This window comes from Epinephelus lanceolatus, chromosome 9 (assembly GCF_041903045.1).
Source record: "Epinephelus lanceolatus isolate andai-2023 chromosome 9, ASM4190304v1, whole genome shotgun sequence".
Classification (NCBI taxonomy): Eukaryota; Metazoa; Chordata; class Actinopteri; order Perciformes; family Serranidae; genus Epinephelus; species Epinephelus lanceolatus.
Window position 1 is genome coordinate 907,048 of NC_135742.1, and position 18,892 is coordinate 925,939.

The following is an 18,892-nucleotide window of genomic DNA, read 5'->3' on the forward strand; positions in this document are numbered from 1 at the left end:
ATGTCAATAATCTATGAATCATGTCAACAATTATGTCAATAATCTATGAATCATGTTAATAATCTATTAATCGTGTCAATAATCTATTAATCGTCAATAATTATGTCAATAATCTATGAATCATGTCAATAATCTATTAATCATGTCAATAATCTATGAATCCTGTCAATAATCTATGAATCCTGTCAATAATCTATTAATCGTGTCAATAATCTATGAACAGTGTCAATAATCTATGAACCGTGTCAATAATCTATTAATCGTGTCAATAATCTATTAATCATGTCAATAATCTATGAATCGTGTCAATAATCTATTAATCGTGTCAATAATCTATTAATCGTGTCAATAATCCATGAATCGTGTCAATAATCTATGAATCGTGTCAATAATCTATGAACCGTGTCAATAATCTATGAACCATGTCAATAATCTATGAATCCTGTCAATAATCTATGAACTGTGTCAATAATCTATTAATCGTGTCAATAATCCATGAATCGTGTCAATAATCTATTAATCATGTCAATAATCTATTAATCATGTCAATAATCTATGAACCGTGTCAATAATTTATGAATCGTGTCAGTAATCTATGAATCGTGTCAATAATCTATGAATCGTGTCAATAATCTATTAATCATGTCAATAATCTATGAATCGTGTCAATAATCTATGAATCATGTCAATAATCTATAACGTTATAGAGAGACGACACATCTGTGGAGAAGTCTTTAAAAAACAGGACAGTTACATTCTGATAAAGGAACAAGATTTTATTGATGTTAAAACAAACTTAGAACATTTAGAAAAGAGTGTGAACAGTTCAGAGAGGTGCAGCAGTGACTTCACTTCCTGTCTCCCCAACCTGGTGCCAGGTGTGTACAGGTGTGTGTACAGGTGAGTCCTCCTGTCAGTCAGTTGTCAGTCTGCTCTCCAGAGCCTCAAACACAGAGTGAGGATCCTGATCAGCATCAATGTGACCTGCACCTGGATACACAGTCTGGACACACACACACACACACACACACACACACACAGGAGGAAATAGTGGCTTTGTTGGGGACTATTTTCAGCAGTTTGTGTGTGTGTGTGTGTGTGTGTGTGTGTGTGTGTGTGTGTACCTGCAGGGCAGCGGTGTGTGTCCTGTACTGACTCAGTGTGTGTGTCACAGTGTGTGTGCTGTCCTCAGGTCTGATCTTCAGTCTGTTCTGGACCTCAGAGGTCGGAGCCGGGCGACTCACAGCGTGGAACCTGCAGCAGGAAGTGACACGTTTACCTGGGGGTGTGTCTCAAATCACATGTAGTACACTATGTCCTTCTGACATCCTTCTTCCAAACGTACACCACGTCAGTGCTCATTAAAATGTGCCGCCGTAGCTAGGAGGAAGATAGCTTGCTAGTGAATGTTAACGTTAGCTTGCTAGTGTTTTAGCTAGCAAGCTAACGTTAGATGATGTTTGATGTCACTGAGCGTGTCTGTTCTCCACAGACTCAAACTGTGTTTTTATGGAAATATTTTTTATGTCTGCAGCTTTGTTCACAAACCTGTGAGATCTTCATTTAAACCACAGCTCTGTGGGTTGATTCCAGTTTGGAGAGTTTACTGGTTTAACTGGAAACACTGACCTCTGTCCACTGACTGGATCTGTAGCTCTCAGAGTGAGTCTCTCGAGACAGACGTCATCTGTTAACTCCAGGAAGAAAACTCTGAGGAGACGAGGTCACACACAGGTCACACAGAGGTCACACAGAGGTCACACACAGGTCACACCCAGTCAGTAACATAATTAATAAGCAGGTTAACGTCACAGCGAGAGTTCTGAATATTTAAAGAGTATTTGTATTCAAACAGTTAATGTTCAGCAGCAGCCATTAGACTGAATATTTATACTGAACATCAAATATTCATCAGCACTTAAAACGTGTGTGTGTGTGTGTGTGTGTGTAGACATCATTATATACAGTTATTATCAGTGACTGGTCCGTCAGTTCAGACCAAAGATTCACAATGAGACGAGCTGAAACAAACAACTACTGTGAACACCCCGTTCTGTAACATTGTAAAAAGCTGGTGGTTGACAGGAAGTGACCACCGTGAGACGGCGTATCATCTCTAGTCAACAACTCTCTGTACTTCGTTCTGATTTGCAGCTTTTCAGACTTATTTTGTGGCTAATTATAATTTGTAGCTTCTTAAACTCTGAATGAGGATAGTGATAGTGAGATACTGGCTACAGTGCTGAAACAAAACCAGCATCAGATGGACTGTATTCATAATCAATACACCACAATAATATAAATAACCAGCGCCAATTCATCAGTCAGTGAGAATGTGTGTGTGGGCGGGGCATAAGCACATACAGCCAGCAGCAGCAGCAGCGACCCACCGTCTGACACCGGCACACCGTGAGGACGGAAACAGAGGGCTCTGTGGGGACGGAGCACCTGCTGCAGCAAGCCAACACGCCGTCTGTGGTCATTTTGACTTGACCAGCTGACTTCACTACAAGCTGATTGGCTGTTGAAACAGGTGACGTGCTTTAAAACCAGCCGCCGGCCATTTGACCAGCTGAGTGTCAGGTGACACCATCAGCCGGCTTGAGTCCAGCTCAGACCGCTGATACGCTGAGACGTTCTAAAACAGTTTCGTCTCGTCAACAATCTTTGGTCTGAACTGGACTTAACGGAGTCAGAGGGTAAACAAACTTCTGGACTCTGTGGTTATGAAAACATCAGCTCATTTTGGGCGTCAACAACAACAACAACAACAACACCCTCAGTATGACCCAGTCTACTACCAGTAACAGAACCTGTTGGGCTGGTGCTGGGACTCCTGCAGGATCCGGGCCTGCTGCAGGTCTCGGGGGAAGCCATGAAGGATCCATCCTCTGCAGCTGCAGTCCAGTTGGCTCAGACGTTCCTCCAGAACCTGAAGCACCAGGGAGTCTGGGACTGCACCCACACATTCATCAATCATCAATAATCAATAATGAGTTACAACAACAACAGATCAACTGTGCAGCTCCTCAGACGTGTCCTAACAACTGCAGTGAATGTGAAGCTTGTGTCAGTCTGACTTCTGTCTGTACAACATGTCCGCTGCTTCGTGTGTCAGTGACCATGAAGAAGACAACACGGCGCTCAGCATCATGGCTGCCACATGTTTGACTTCATCCAATCTACCTCCTGCGTGGCTCAGTCTGCGGCTGATGATGTAAACACTGATGTACAGACCTGTTTAATATGAAGACATCTGAACGTGTCTCTGCTCATTATTAAACACAGCTGCTGTGATCAAACACACACACACACACACACACACACACAGCTGTCACATGATCCACCGTGGACGACGCTGAGGAGTGAAGAGTGAAGAGTGATGGGGGGAGGAAGTGTGTGTGTGTGTGTGTGTGTGTGTGTGTATGTACGATGAGCTGAAAACCCCAGGGGCTGCTGGGATACAGACAGGAATCAAACTGTTTCATTTCCACTTGAAACGACCAATCAATCTGCAGCAGACAGCGTGTGTGTATGTGTGTGTGTGTGTGTGCGTGTGTGTGTGTGTGAGTGTGTTACCTGGTCTCCCATCATCCAGGTATGGTTGGATCTCTTCTCCCAGAGTTGAACCAGCAGCTGCTACAGACCTCAACAGCCGACCACAGCACACTGACAGACAGACAGCCAGCCAGACAGAGAGAGACAGACAGACAGACAGACAGACAGACAGAGAGACAGACAGTTCAGGTGTTAACCAGATACTGTCAAGGCCAAAACACACCGGCATTGAATGTTGCGTGCCAAAAATAAGCTCCTATTATTCAATGTACAACCCCACACTGCCAGTTAGACACATGCACGTCCTGGATGTCCCACCCCGCAGCACTTCCTGTCAACTGTCCTATTTCCAGCCTCGCCGCCCCCCGAATTAAATGTATTTTCCCCCACTCCCACTCTGCTTGTTCAGACCAGCTCCTGTAGCAGCTCGACTCCTCTCCTCACCATGGATGCATAAAGAGAACTCTGTAGCTGTGTCTCGTGTGTGTGACGAGGAATGGATGAGGAGAGACTCGTTGTTGAGGCCGAGGAATATCCCGAGCTGAACGACCCACAGTCCCGTCATTATAAAGACATAAAGATACTTCCTGTTGACTCACAGCTCTGGAGATCTGCTCTCTACATGTAGAAGCTCTACATTCATGACTGTGATATATCGTGATGATGGCTGACTTGTTTACTTCCACTCTCTGGATTTGTCTATAAATGGATCAAGGACAGTGTCAGTGTGTGTGTGTGTGTGTGTGTGTGTGCGCGCATACCATCCACCATCTTGTATTTTGCTGACAGCAGTTTGGCCTGATGACTCTTCCCCGACCCCGGCGGACCCAGCAGGAGGATTCTGGGAGTTCTGGAACGACGACGAGTCCGAACAAAAGCCAGCACTGAGACACACACACACACAGAGAGTTTAGTAAAACTACCTGACTAAATGATTGTCGGCTCGTTATAGAGAATAATATTCTTGATTAAAGGAGCTTTTTTTTTTTACCATGTTGGAATCAGAACTGATAACAACTGCAGAATGGATAAAATTCAAACGATACCCAACCCTTCGCTAACGGTGTTAACTAGGGGAGAGTCCAAGGGTGGACACCACATTTCGGTGCCTTCACTGTCTTGATATCAGTGGTAACCACCATATGCGCTCAGTGCAGAGCAGCAGTGATTGGCTGACCAGACACATGCACTAACATGCATGCAGCACCAGACCGTCTACAACAACAACTGACAAAGAAGCTAAGATCACAACACACACAGAGGGAGCGTGACTTCACTCTCTGCGCAGGACGCCTCTATATCTTTACATAGACTGTAAATGTTAGTTATTATTAACGCTCTGAACGTCACATACAGAAGATTTACATCAGAGACAAACAGTAAAGTGTTTGTTTGACACTTCAACAGAATGAATCCTCCAGACTTTAATACTGAAGAGAAGATGTACACATATAAATGAGTGAATCGTCTGCATACTGGAGGAGATCTCCAAAAATCTGACCACAAACAGGAAGTCTACAGAGACCTGAAACTGAACCCTGAGGGACACCAATATATAAGACTACAGTATTCTGACCATAAGTTATTATAATGCATCATAAAGAACTACATTATTATAATGTTGAGGATCTGTATCCTTATATGATGACATCATACTTTGTTGGTAGATGTCAGTGTGTGTGTGTGTGTATGTGTACCTTGTTGGTAGACGTCAGCGTGTGGTTGGTCGGCGTTGATGATCTTCAGGACGTGCTGATAGGCGGAGCTCAGACCTGTGACCTCACAGCAGTAACGCTGCAGCTCAGCCAATAGCTGCGTCTCTGATGGACGGTGTCCCTCCTCCAGACGCTGAGCGACCATGTCGTCGTCCGGCCAGATGAAGGTCTGATGGTAAACATCTCCAGACAGGAAGTGACATCGTAAGTAATCACAGTTTAAAAGCATTCAGCAGGTATGTTTGTTTCTTTGAGGATCTGATTGGACAGTTTCACTGGATTTACATCATCAGTACTGTTCACTTTTCTTTGATTGTTTCATTGGACTGAATAAACTCAGGACCGCAGCTACGCTCCTAAAGGGGCGGGGCAGTAATGACACCCATGTGACACAGATACAGGAAATTAATCTAAAGTGGAACATCTCAGTTTATCTTCGGTCTCTGGATGGGTGTGTTCTGGACTGGACTCACCTCCTGTCAGAGGGTCGACAAGTTTCCCCCGACTCCTCTCCAACAACACGTCATCAGGAGCTGCCAACAGTACTACACACACACACACACACACACACAAACGGAGTATATATATACAGTACAGGCCAAAAGTTTGGACACACCTTCTCATTCAATGCGTTTTCTTTATTTTCATGACTATTTACATTGTAGATTCTCACTGAAGGCATCAAAACTATGAATGAACACATGTGGAGTTATGTACTTAACAAAAAAAGGTGAAATAACTGAAAACATGTTTTATATTCTAGTTTCTTCAAAATAGCCACCCTTTGCTCTGATTACTGCTTTGCACACTCTTGGCATTCTCTCCATGAGCTTCAAGAGGTAGTCACCTGAAATGGTTTTCCAACAGTCTTGAAGGAGTTCCCAGAGGTGTTTAGCACTTGTTGGCCCCTTTGCCTTCACTCTGCGGTCCAGCTCACCCCAAACCATCTGGATTGGGTTCAGGTCCAGTGACTGTGGAGGCCAGGTCATCTGCCGCAGCACTCCATCACTCTCCTTCTTGGTCAAATAGCCCTTACACAGCCTGGAGGTGTGTTTGGGGTCATTGTCCTGTTGAAAAATAAATGATCGTCCAACTAAACGCAAACCGGATGGGATGGCATGTCGCTGCAGGATGCTGTGGTAGCCATGCTGGTTCAGTGTGCCTTCAATTTTGAATAAATCCCCAACAGTGTCACCAGCAAAACACCCCCACACCATCACACCTCCTCCTCCATGCTTCACAGTGGGAACCAGGCATGTGGAATCCATCCGTTCACCTTTTCTGCGTCTCACAAAGACACGGCGGTTGGAACCAAAGATCTCAAATTTGGACTCATCAGACCAAAGCACAGATTTCCACTGGTCTAATGTCCATTCCTTGTGTTTCTTGGCCCAAACAAATCTCTTCTGCTTGTTGCCTCTCCTTAGCAGTGGTTTCCTAGCAGCTATTTGACCATGAAGGCCTGATTGGCGCAGTCTCCTCTTAACAGTTGTTCTAGAGATGGGTCTGCTGCTAGAACTCTGTGTGGCATTCATCTGGTCTCTGATCTGAGCTGCTGTTAACTTGCGATTTCTGAGGCTGGTGACTCGGATGAACTTATCCTCAGAAGCAGAGGTGACTCTTGGTCTTCCTTTCCTGGGTCGGTCCTCATGTGTGCCAGTTTGGTTGTAGCGCTTGATGGTTTTTGCGACTCCACTTGGGGACACATTTAAAGTTTTTGCAATTTTCCGGACTGACTGACCTTCATTTCTTAAAGTAATGATGGCCACTCGTTTTTCTTTAGTTAGCTGATTGGTTCTTGCCATAATATGAATTTTAACAGTTGTCCAATAGGGCTGTCGGCTGTGTATTAACCTGACTTCTGCACAACACAACTGATGGTCCCAACCCCATTGATAAAGCAAGAAATTCCACTAATTAACCCTGATAAGGCACACCTGTGAAGTGGAAACCATTTCAGGTGACTACCTCTTGAAGCTCATGGAGAGAATGCCAAGAGTGTGCAAAGCAGTAATCAGAGCAAAGGGTGGCTATTTTGAAGAAACTAGAATATAAAACATGTTTTCAGTTATTTCACCTTTTTTTGTTAAGTACATAACTCCACATGTGTTCATTCATAGTTTTGATGCCTTCAGTGAGAATCTACAATGTAAATAGTCATGAAAATAAAGAAAACGCATTGAATGAGAAGGTGTGTCCAAACTTTTGGCCTGTACTGTATACGTACATACTGTAAATGTGTATGAACACACGATCACTGACACAGAGTCCTGCACCGGGTCGGGTACCTGATGAGTGTGTAACGAGTAAAACTCCAGGTGGGCAGCAGCTGGGAACAGGAAACTATTTCTTACTTTTCAGAATAAAACGCAGTAAACAGATGTGCAGTATCTGTGTAATATTCTGACAGTTGCTTTTATTTTGAAAGTCAGTGACACCAGTGTAACCTTTGACCCCGTGGTCACATTGGTCACCGACGTGGAGGACTCCAGCCATGACACTTTGCAGCCCGAGGATGAGGTGGCAGCCTACATGGAGTTGGGATCCTTTGGAGGTTTGATGGTGGTGGAAGGAGCATGCTAACATGTTTCCTAACCTGGCAGTGATTGAATGTTTTCACCATCCAGTCAAAGAGACGTCCAGTTCAAGAACAGAGAACCAGCTGAATGTGAGGGACTGGAGCCTGGGGGGGTTGATCAGGGGGCAGAGGTGGGTAGTAACTAGTTACATTTACTCAGTTACATTTACTTGAGTAACTTTTTGGATAAATTGTACATTTCAGAGTAGTTTTAATGCAAAATACTTTTTACTTTTACTTGAGTTATATTGTTTTAAAGCAACAATACTCTTACTTGAGTACAATATTTGGCTACTCCACCCACCTCTGAGTACATAATTACAAATGCCCATTGGTCCGACCATATTAAACTCATTGTTCTGAAGTTCCGTTGTTCCGAAATCATCATGATGCCCTGTGGTTAAGGTCTGGTTAGGTTTAGGCACAAAAACCACTTGGTTAGGGTCAGGAAAAGATCATGGTGTGGGTTAAAATGAAAAAGAAAGTGACAAACACATAAGCCGTGAGCCTGCTCCGCCTCAAGCCTTTCCCAGCTGACCCAGAGCTGGTCGCGGCGCACCATCAAGGCAGAAATACGCCCGCCGGGAGCCGTTCAGCACCGCGGACCGTCGGACTAATGGGCTGTCGGACCAATGACATGGACCCCATAATTACATATATATATACTGTACATATATGTATATACATATATGTATATATGTACAGTATATATAAGAATATATTTGTGTTTCTTGTGCCTTGATTTATGTTATGTTTGTAAAGATTTAATTAATTTTTGTTTTAGTTAAAGGGGTATCGTTTAAAATACATGAATTTGCAGATTATTATTTTTGATTGATTGATTACATTCATGTTCTTATTTTATAAATAAATCAGACGTTACTCAACAGTTACTCAGTACTTTTTTTTCACCAAATACTCTTTTACTCAAGTAATTATTTGGATGACTACTTTTTACTTTTACTTGAGTAATATTGTTCTAAAGTATCAGTACTCTTACTTGAGTACAATATTTGGCTACTCTACCCACCTCTGTCGGGGGGGGGGGGGGGGGGGGGGGGGGGGGGGGGGTTCAGACACAGACCGGTGCAGGACTCTGCTCTGACAGTTTGTTCTCACCAACATGTTCAGGGAGGACTCCGGCCTGCTGCAGACTCAGAGCCTGCAGACGAGTCTGAGGGATTCCCTCCAACACCCAGCCCTGTGACACACACACACACACACACACACACACACACAGTGTTGTTAGAGGTGTTTCTTCTTAATGTCCATGAGTTCCCCCTGACACTGTGTGTTATGTATTTGTCTGTTCTGACAACGCTCCCTTCAGGGACATTTAAGTTTTACCTGTGGAGGTGGAGAGTGAGGCCGAGGGTCTGTGTGCTGTGTTAGCTCGCTCATTCTTGTCTCATTCATAATCTGATAAACAATCAATCCTTTAAAGTCACTGCCCCAAATCATGATTTATAGAAAACTGAGCAGATAAAACTTTATTATCAGTCAATCATTTAAATATTAGCATTATTATCTAGGTGAGGATAAAAACAGGAAGTGATCCAACTTAATGCTGCCAACATCAACATTAGTTAGTGTGCGGTTACACATCAGCTCATTATGTTTATTAATCAAGTTTTAACCCTGAGCAGGAAAGAGTTAAAATACTGACATTTTTTATAATTTCTATATTTGATTTGTACATGATTACAACTCAGTCAGCAGTGTTGAGATGTTTGTCACACAGACACACACACACAGACAGACACACAGACAGACAGGTATTCAGTATTTAATGTGACAGGATGAGGCGGGGTCCTGATGGGAGCTGTCAATCATCCTCCTCTCCTCCATTCACACTGACAGACACAAAATAAAGACATCACACACACACACACACACACACACACACACACACACACACAGTCCCTAGTGTGTGTGTGTGTGTGTGTGTGTGTCTGTGATGAGTTTAGCCTGCAGCCAAAAACAGCCATTAACAGATGAAAGCAGCAGCTAATCTCACACACACAAACACACACTAAACACTGATGCTAAATGCTAAACGTTGAAGCTAAACGCTGAAGGCTGGAGGCTGAAAGACGCTGCTGTTTGTAGAGTTTAGAGGAAGAGACGAAAGCTGAACGACTGTTTACTGCTGATCACTGAGAGCCTGACAACACACACTGTGTAACACACACACACACACACACACACACACACACAGTATGAGTGTGTGTGACTGAGGATGAGTATGAAGCAGAGGAAGTGACAGACATGTTTTGTCGTGGTAAAGTCTCTCAGGAGTTCATTAGAGATGAGTCTTCATCAGATGACACTGCTGTAGGTTTCACGTTAACACACCCAGGATGAACCCGACACACACTGTGTAACACACACACACACACACACACACACACACACACACACACACACTGACGCTCCGTGTGATGTGACACTAATTTATGCGTTCAGCTGTGGGAGAACTGGTCTGATCCCAGAGCAGTTTACTTTAACTCTTTAACTCTTTAACTGGAGCTCAGACTGTTCTGCTGTCCGACAGGAACACACAACTAGAACTACACATCACCTCTGAACTGTCATTAACTATACGTTCTGTGTTTATAAATCTGGAACACTATTAAAACACATCCAGAACCTCCTGAAGGAACACTAGAGTTACTCCAGACCTCTACAACCTCCTACAGGACCACCAAAACTACCTGAAGAACAATAAGAACAATAAGAACCACCATTTAGACGTCTTAAACCTCCTGAACCACAGGAACCTCCTCAATGATCACAACAGCCACATACAGAACTCCCAGAACCCCCCAGTTACCACAAAAACCACCTGAAGGACATCAGGCGCCCCCTCAACTTGACTCACAACTCGTACAAAAACCTTTTAAAGGACCACAAGCCTCTGAGTGACCACAGGTCCCACCCAAAGGAGAACCAGTATCTCCTCGGTCACCACTGCAACTGGTTGAAGGATCACTAGAACCTCTGTGATCACCAGAACATCCTGGAGGAGACAAGAACTCCCTAAAACACAGCTAGAATCTCCTCAGTTACCACACAAATCACCCATAAAGTCCACTTGAACTTCCTACAGGAACTAGAACCTCCTTAAAGCCTCCAGACAGTCCTTAGTGACCACTAGAACCTCCTATACAAACACAAACACTACCGGAACCCTTGAATGTTCTTAATGACCACAAAATGCTAAAAACGCTAAAGGAACATGAGAACCATCTCAATACTAACTACAGGAACATGCTAAAGGCAAACTAGAACCACCCACAGGACCATCTGACCGTCCCCTGTGGCAACAGGAATATCCTAAAGGGCCTCGAGGGCTTTTTAATGATCCTACTAAACGCACATTAGAGCCACCTAATGTACCTCTGCACAGAGGGAACCATCAGTAGAACCATCTAAATGAACTCTTGATCCTCCCCAGTGAACACTAAAATGTTCTAAAGGACCACTACAACATCCTAAAGGACCCCCCATGTCATGAACATTAGAACCCCTATATAAACTCTAAAACCTTCCCAGAGTCCCAGGACTCCTAGAACCACCAAAAAATATGGAGAACCCCCTTAATGAATGTTACGACCTGCTAAAAGCAGACTAGTGCAACCTAATGGACCTCCCCACTCATGGAACCTCCTAAAGCAACACTAGAACCACCTAACTGAACTCTTGATCCACCCAAATCACCACTAGGACGTTCTAAAGGACCAGTAGAACCATCTAAATGAGCTCTCGATCCTCCCCAGTGAACACTAAATGGACAACTAGAACATTCTAAAGGACGTTTGAGAACCTCATTAATAACCACTACAGCCAGCTAAGACTACACTTGAACCACCTAAATGAACTCTCAGTGTTCTTGAGTGATCACTAGTGCAACCTAATGGAGCCCCACTGATGGAACCCCTTAAAGGAACATTAGAACCACCTAAATATACCCTTGATCCTCCCCAGTGACCACTTCAATGTTCTAATGGACCACTAGAACATCTTAAAGGACCTCATTAATGACTGCTACAACCTGGCAAAAGCAGACTAGAACCACCTAAAGGAACTTAGGAACCACATAAAGGAACTCTGGGTCCTCCCCAGTGACCACTAGAACATTAACAAAGCACACTGGAACAACCCAAAGGAACTTAAGAACGACCTAAATGAACTCTCGGTCCCCCCAAATGTCCACTAGAACATTCTAAAGGACCAGTAGACCCACCCACAAGACCTCCTCACTAATGGAGCCTCCTAAAGGAACTTTAGAACCACGTAAAGGATGTGAAGAACCTCTTAAGTGAACACTACAACCTGATCAGAGCAGCCTCCTGACTGAACTCTTGATCCTCAGTGACGCCTGTCACGGTGTAAAGGTCCAGCAGAACCTCCTGTTGTGTTCTGCTGTGTTGTGTTGTGTTGTGTGGAGCTGTGTGCTCAGAGGGCAGTGGTGTATCACACAGATTAGTGTTGTTGTTGTTGTTGTTGTTGTTGTTGTGGTGTGAGTGTTGCTGACAGCAGCTTCACGTCCTTTAATTCTCCTAAACTGATCAGAGAGCAGCTCTGAGTGTCCTGATGAACGCTGACAGGAAACAGGACGTGATGCTAATGAGGAGCAGCAGAGAGGACGAGCCCGAGTGAAAATAACACGCGTGATGTGACAGCGCCGCGTCGCTTTGATCAGCTGGTCTCTGGGGAGACGCGCCGACACGCTGCTCGGCCTGCTGGGAATCGTAGTACGACACAGCGGCGACCAGAGCGCTAATTATTATCATCACAGCAGCAGATCAGAGACAGAGACGGAGACGCAGAGAGACAGCTTTATAACACTGTGAGACAGGAAGTTATCACAGAGACGTGGTCGCCACCGCCAGCTGCACTGCTGTCCCACATATTGATTTATTGATCTGTATTGATGCTGAATATCTGTTCACGGTTTAACACTGATGTCCTGCAGGACTGACCCGACGCTATCAGCTGATCTGTCCTCTCTCAGTGTCCATGTGTCCTGCACACGCTGTGCTGCTGTCATTAACATGTTTCAGTGTTTGTGTGGAGTCTTAATCAGATATTAATGTTCTCCTGCTGTTCAATGCACAGAGCTGGGCTGAGATTCAGGCTGTGACCTTTGACCTGCAGCTGAACTGTCTTACCCTGTTGAAGCAGTCGATCTCACTCAGTCTCCGTTGAACCAGTGTGACCAGCAGCTCGGCAGGAAGCTCCTGCACACACACACACATACACACACACACACACACACACACACACACACGCATAAACACCGTCTGTAACTTTGTCATCAGATAAAAACCTTCACGCTGAGTCTGACGTGTTTCTTTTCGTCGGGAGAATTTAAAATATGAGGAGGATGTTCTCAGAGGAACCTTTTTATCTCAGTGAAACTCTTCATCCTCCGACACTGTTAGAACCACACACACTTTCCTCTGTTTTACAGCTTCTGTGTGTGTGTGTGTGTGTGTGTGTGTGAGTGTGTACCTGCTCTGTGAGTGTGTGTTGGCGTGCCTGTACACTCAGCTCTGATTGGTCCTGCAGTAAAGTGTCTCTGGTCACATGGACAGCTCTCAGTTCAGCACTCAGCCGTCTGGCCTGAAGGACGACAATGAAGAAGAAGAAGAAGAGGAAGAACAAGAAGAAGAGGAAGAGGAAGAAGAAGAGGAAGAAGAAGAAGAAGAAGAAGAAAAAGAAGAAGAAGAAGAAGAAGAGGAAGAACAAGAAGAAGAGGAAGAGGAAGAAGAAGAGGAAGAAGAAGAAGAAGAAGAAGAAAAAGAAGAAGAAGAAGAAGAGGAAGAAGAAGAAGAAGAGGAAGAGGAAGAAGAAGAGGAAGAAGAAGAAGAAGAGGAAGAAGAAGAAGAAGAAGAAGAGGAAGAACAAGAAGAAGAGGAAGAGGAAGAAGAAGAGGAAGAAGAAGAAGAAGAAGAGGAAGAAGAAGAAGAAGAAGAAGAGGAAGAACAAGAAGAAGAGGAAGAGGAAGAAGAAGAGGAAGAGGAAGAAGAAGAGGAAGAAGAAGAGGAAGAAGAAGAAGAAGAAGAAGAGGAAGAAGAAGAAGAAGAGGAAGAACAAGAAGAAGAGGAAGAGGAAGAAGAAGAGGAAGAAGAAGAAGAGGAAGAAGAAGAAAAAGAAGAAGAAAAAGAACAAGAAGAAGAGGAAGAACAAGAAGAAGAGGAAGAGGAAGAAGAGGAAGAAGAAGAAGAAGAAGAAGAAGAGGAAGAAGAGGAAGAAGAAGAAGAAGAAGAAGAAGAGGAAGAAGACTCTGTCACAGTACTGATGTATGTTTTGGGAGTATCTGTATTTGACTCCAGTATCTGTGTGTTTCTGTCCTGAGCTCTTTTATTACTTGTTTACCACAAAACAAAATCAGGTTTGTTGCATCAAACTCTTGTTCAGAACATGTGATGAATGTCTGTGTCTCAGTTCAGGCGCCACGTCCTCTGAAGACGCATCGGTCAAACAGAACGGTCTCTGAAACGTGACGGGCTGGTCTGAGGAGGATTTCCTGATTGCATCATCAGTTGTTCTGCGCTTGATGAAAGAAGGAGTCAGTCAGTCAGTCAGTCAGTCAGTCAGTCAGTCAGTCAGCCAGCCAGTCAGTCAGCCAGTCAGTCAGCCAGCCAGTCAGTCAGTCAGTCAGTCAGTCAGTCAGTCAGTCAGTCAGTCAGTCAGTCAGTCAGTCAGCCAGCCAGTCAGTCAGCCAGTCAGTCAGCCAGCCAGTCAGTCAGCCAGCCAGTCAGTCAGTCAGTCAGTCAGTCAGTCAGTCAGTCAGTCAGTGAGTCAGCCAGCCAGCCAGCCAGCCAGCCAGCCAGCCAGTCAGTCAGTCAGTGAGTCAGTCAGTCAGTCAGTCAGTCAGTCAGTGAGTCAGTCAGCCCTGAGTCATGGACCCACAGACCGTTAGATCAGATGCATCAGGCTCGACAGCCATGACAGCGACATCATGATGGAGGCAGAAAGTGGCGTCCTGCAGCAGAGACAGTGAGTCACAAAGATGTGTGAGAGGTGTGTGTGAGAGGTGTGTGTGAGAGGTGTGTGTGACAGGTGTGTGTGAGAGGTGTGTGTGAGAGGTGTGTGTGAGAGGTGTGTGTGACAGGTGTGTGTGAGAGGTGTGTGTGAGAGGTGTGTGTGACAGGTGTGTGTGAGAGGTGTGTGTGACAGGTGTGTCAGATCTGGAGGCTCTCAGGTTGATCTGAATCCTTTCAGTTATAAAAAAGACCATTTTTTCCTCAGAGAGTGACGAAGGCGCCATTTTCAACAAGAAATAATCTTCATCATCTTCAGAGTTCTGACTGCTGGATTTTTATTACATTTTTTTCCATTTATTGTCTCAATTATTCTTTTCTTTATTTGATCTTTTACTGTGGTGACATTTAATGTCATGTTATTTGTTGTGTTTTAAATGTGTTGATTTGAATGTTCAGCACTTTGTGACTGTGTTTTGAAAGTTGCTTTATAAATAAAGTTTATTATTATTATTACGTTTAATATAATAAGATGACTTCAGACACTTGTTACTGCAGAGACACTCACACACACCTCCACCTGCTCTCACACTCACACACACTGTTCATCTTTCACTCTGACGTTGGTGTGGATTCTTCTTCGTTGGTGTCGTTCACACTTTATTGTCTCAGCAGAGAAACCAGAGACTGAACATTAAAACTCACCATGGTGTGTTTCCCCACAGAGGGAGGACCGAGCAGCAGCACCCTGGGGACTGATGGACAGACAGACAGACAGACAGACAGACAGACACACAGACATCAGGGGGTTCAGTAAATATAATAATCAATACAGAACACTGTGACATCAGTGATCAAATATTTGAGACCAGATGTTTTGATGTTTTATCAAGCTGAGCTCAGGTCAGTCTGCAGAGTCACAGCTCCACCTAGTGGCTGCACAGAGCATCAGGCTTTAAACCTTAAAGGGACATTTCACCTCTTCACTCAGAGACACCAGGGCTGTGTCTGAAACCATTCACTCATTCACTCATTCACTCCTCACTGTACAGGGAGGTGTGTGTAGGTATCAACCTGTCCTACTGATGATGTCATTCTCTGTTGTTGTGTTGAGTGTTTTACCGTCAGTCACGTGACGACTGGTCAAACTAATGTATGACGTCCTGCATCACACCGTTACAGCACACATCAGAGCTAGCATGGACCCAGCATGCTAACATTAGCTTAGCATTAGCAGCCTCCTCTGTACAGTAACTGTGACGTGACTAAAGATCAGCTGCTGATTTATTTCTGTCTCCATGACAACACACTAAACTGACACGTTATTACAGGACAGGTGAGTGTTGTACACTGCTATCATGGTGCATTGTGGGATACTGTGAGTCCCATATACAGGGTGTAATAACTCCCACTGTACAGTCAGACAGAACTACAACATGGCGGACTCAGTGTGTGTGGAGGACTACAGAGTGAGCAGTGAGTGATTTCAGACTCCGCCCCCGACCCTGATCCTCTGAGCTGCCACCTGAATAATCTGGAGACGTTCAGAGCTCAGACTTGGTGTTCTTGTTCTTTACTGGGCGCCAACAGTTTGACACGTTCCTGTCCAGACGACCTGCTCAGAACATGTCACAGTTTCTACACTATCACAGTGTGACATCATCACAGCACGACTGCAGTGGGACTCGAACGCAACAGGAACAGGTCCATTTCTGAAAGATGAAATTAAGTTACTTCCTGTCACACAAACACAGAAGGTGTGTGCTTGGTGTCGTGTTGGTTGTTAGTTCAAGTCTTTTGTGGTGTGTTCAGGTGCAACTGGTGGTGGTGACACTGAAGGTACCTTCACTGTCGCTAGGTGTCTGAAGTCAGTTTGGTGTCTGGGTCTTAAAAAATCTGCCAGGAGGAGGAGGTGGTGAGGAGCTGTTTGCTTACAGTGCCACAGATGAACACAGTGCACGACCTGATAACTGTCAGTGTTCACACCACCTGTGTGATGTCACCGTTCACAGGTGAGAACTCACCGTCCACGCTGCTCCTCTGCAGGACACTGATCAGGTAATTGATCGGATCTTCAGGCTGATCGATCAGCAGGCGGGTCAGCATGCTCTGAAACACACACACACACGTTGTGGTCCACCTGACTTGTATCTGTGGCTTTAAACTGCAGACTGCTCCTTTAATACCTGCACCAGGTGGAAGATGTTGTGTTTGTCGGCATAGATGGAGATCTGAGGAGGAACTCTCAGAGGCTTCACTGTCTCATCCATCAGGAGGAGGAGGAGGAGGAGGAGGACTGGGGTCTGACAGCTGTGAATCTGATGGTTGTTTTTACCTAAGGACCATGAACACATCACAGTGAGAGACTGTTGAGATGATTTCAGTTCACTTCCTTTATTTGTTCTTAAAGAAAACACGTCTCACAGCAGCCTCACTGAACGACACCAGAGACTGTAGAAACACAAGTTATCTTTGGATTATCAAACTTCTGTCGGCCTTGAACACATCATGTGTACGATGAGTAAAGAACAGTCCCTCACTTTAAGAAGACTTTGAAGGCAGCACAGAAGATTACTGATGTATGAAAATATGACTTTAACCTGAGCTGTGTCTCTACACACACACACACACACACACACACACAGACACACAGACACACACACACACACACACACACACACACACAGACACACACACAGACGGTTCTCTTATGGTAACTGAAAACAACAAACACTTAACTGATGTAACTTTAACTTCTGTTTACTTGTTTATCTGTTGACTCTTGAACCGGAAACAAACGTCATCATCAATAAAAACACGCGCAGGTTAAACTTGAGTAAAAACGTGTCTGTGTGTCAAATGAACGTAAGAAGCTTCTTACCTGATGTTTAACGGACCGGTTGCTAAGAGAGCGTTTACTGGTTGTTAGGGAAGAACGTCATCAGCGCGAGGGCGGGGCGGGAGTCTCCTAGCAACGGAGCCGCACAGATAAGAGTCTGTGACGTCATTTAGTGTCTTCAAATGAAACCGACAGCGGACACATCTGCTGATGTTTCACAAACAGGATTTAACACATTAAAAGGGTTTAAATTAAAAAGGTAAAATATCTAAAAAAAACAATAAGACTTCCGGTCATTGTATTTTTCAAAATAAGAGCCGCCAGCAACAGTGGAAGGATGTGGGGCCCTGGAGACAGATTTATATGTGTGTGTGAACACACACCTTCAAACTATTTACTGGAGGTCCTGAATGAATTTGTGTCAATGAAGTTATTCTGTTAGGTCAGATAATTATAGCCTTATATTTATATTTATATTTATATTTATATTCAAAGCTCAAACAGGAACAAATCACAACTGAAGTTTACTTATTTATCATAGGTTTATCTTAAATGTTACTTATTCTGTAAGCTGCTGGACCTGGGTGACGAGTTTAGTTCCCTCATGTTTTTAACATGTTTGAATGAGAACGAACTGAACCTTAAATGTTGAACCTGAAAAATACAGAGCGGAGGCAGTTTCTCATGGAAAAAAATACAAATTAAATCACACAAAGATTTGTAAACTCAAAAACTATTTTGCAAATATAAAACGGATCTGCAAATATAAGTTCTAGAAATAAAATCTATCTATCTATCTATCTATCTATCTATATGTATGTATGTATTTGTGAATCCATTTAATAATTTTACAGATAAATGAAAATAATTTGTGAATATCTTTCTAAAATTGACAACTTTAAATCAGTGAATCCAGTTTTTATTTTTATTATTTTAGTTTACGGAATTTGTCTGTTTGCAGATGTTTTATATCTGAAAATTCGTTTTGTGAGTGAACAAATCTTATTTTGTGTTTGTGAAAGTTGTTTTATATTCACACATTAACACACAGACTGTGGATCTGTTCACACACACGTCTCCACAGGTTATTGATCTCTAACAGCTGATTCTCTGTTGAAACCTACAAAGAGGTTTCTGGGTTGAAAATAAAGGTTTAATTGAAATCATCTGAACATGATCATGTTGAGCTGATATTTGATTTTTTTTCCTT

At 43.9% G+C, this 18,892-nt stretch overlaps 1 protein-coding gene across 3 annotated transcripts; it reads right to left on the reverse strand.

The window, feature by feature from the left end:
* Positions 1 to 755: 755 nt before the first annotated feature.
* ak8 (adenylate kinase 8) lies at positions 756 to 17,760 on the reverse strand. 3 transcript variants are annotated; one of them, XM_078171128.1, is made up of 16 exons: positions 17,725 to 17,760; positions 17,030 to 17,178; positions 16,868 to 16,952; positions 15,549 to 15,598; positions 14,777 to 14,845; positions 13,369 to 13,479; positions 13,026 to 13,094; positions 8,971 to 9,052; positions 5,747 to 5,818; positions 5,256 to 5,456; positions 4,320 to 4,442; positions 3,580 to 3,669; positions 2,814 to 2,955; positions 1,630 to 1,710; positions 1,125 to 1,254; positions 756 to 1,003 (listed from the first exon to the last, which is right to left on the reverse strand). In XM_078171128.1, exons 2-16 carry the CDS (start codon positions 17,111 to 17,113, stop codon positions 914 to 916), a joined length of 1,479 nt encoding a protein of 492 aa, XP_078027254.1. In that variant the 5' UTR covers positions 17,114 to 17,178; positions 17,725 to 17,760; the 3' UTR covers positions 756 to 913. The 3 variants fall into 3 exon arrangements, with proteins under 3 accessions (XP_078027254.1, XP_033476262.1, XP_033476264.1); XM_033620371.2 differs by lacking the exon at positions 14,777 to 14,845; XM_033620373.2 differs by lacking the exons at positions 13,026 to 13,094; positions 13,369 to 13,479; positions 14,777 to 14,845.
* Between the last annotated feature and the right edge of the window lie 1,132 nt (positions 17,761 to 18,892).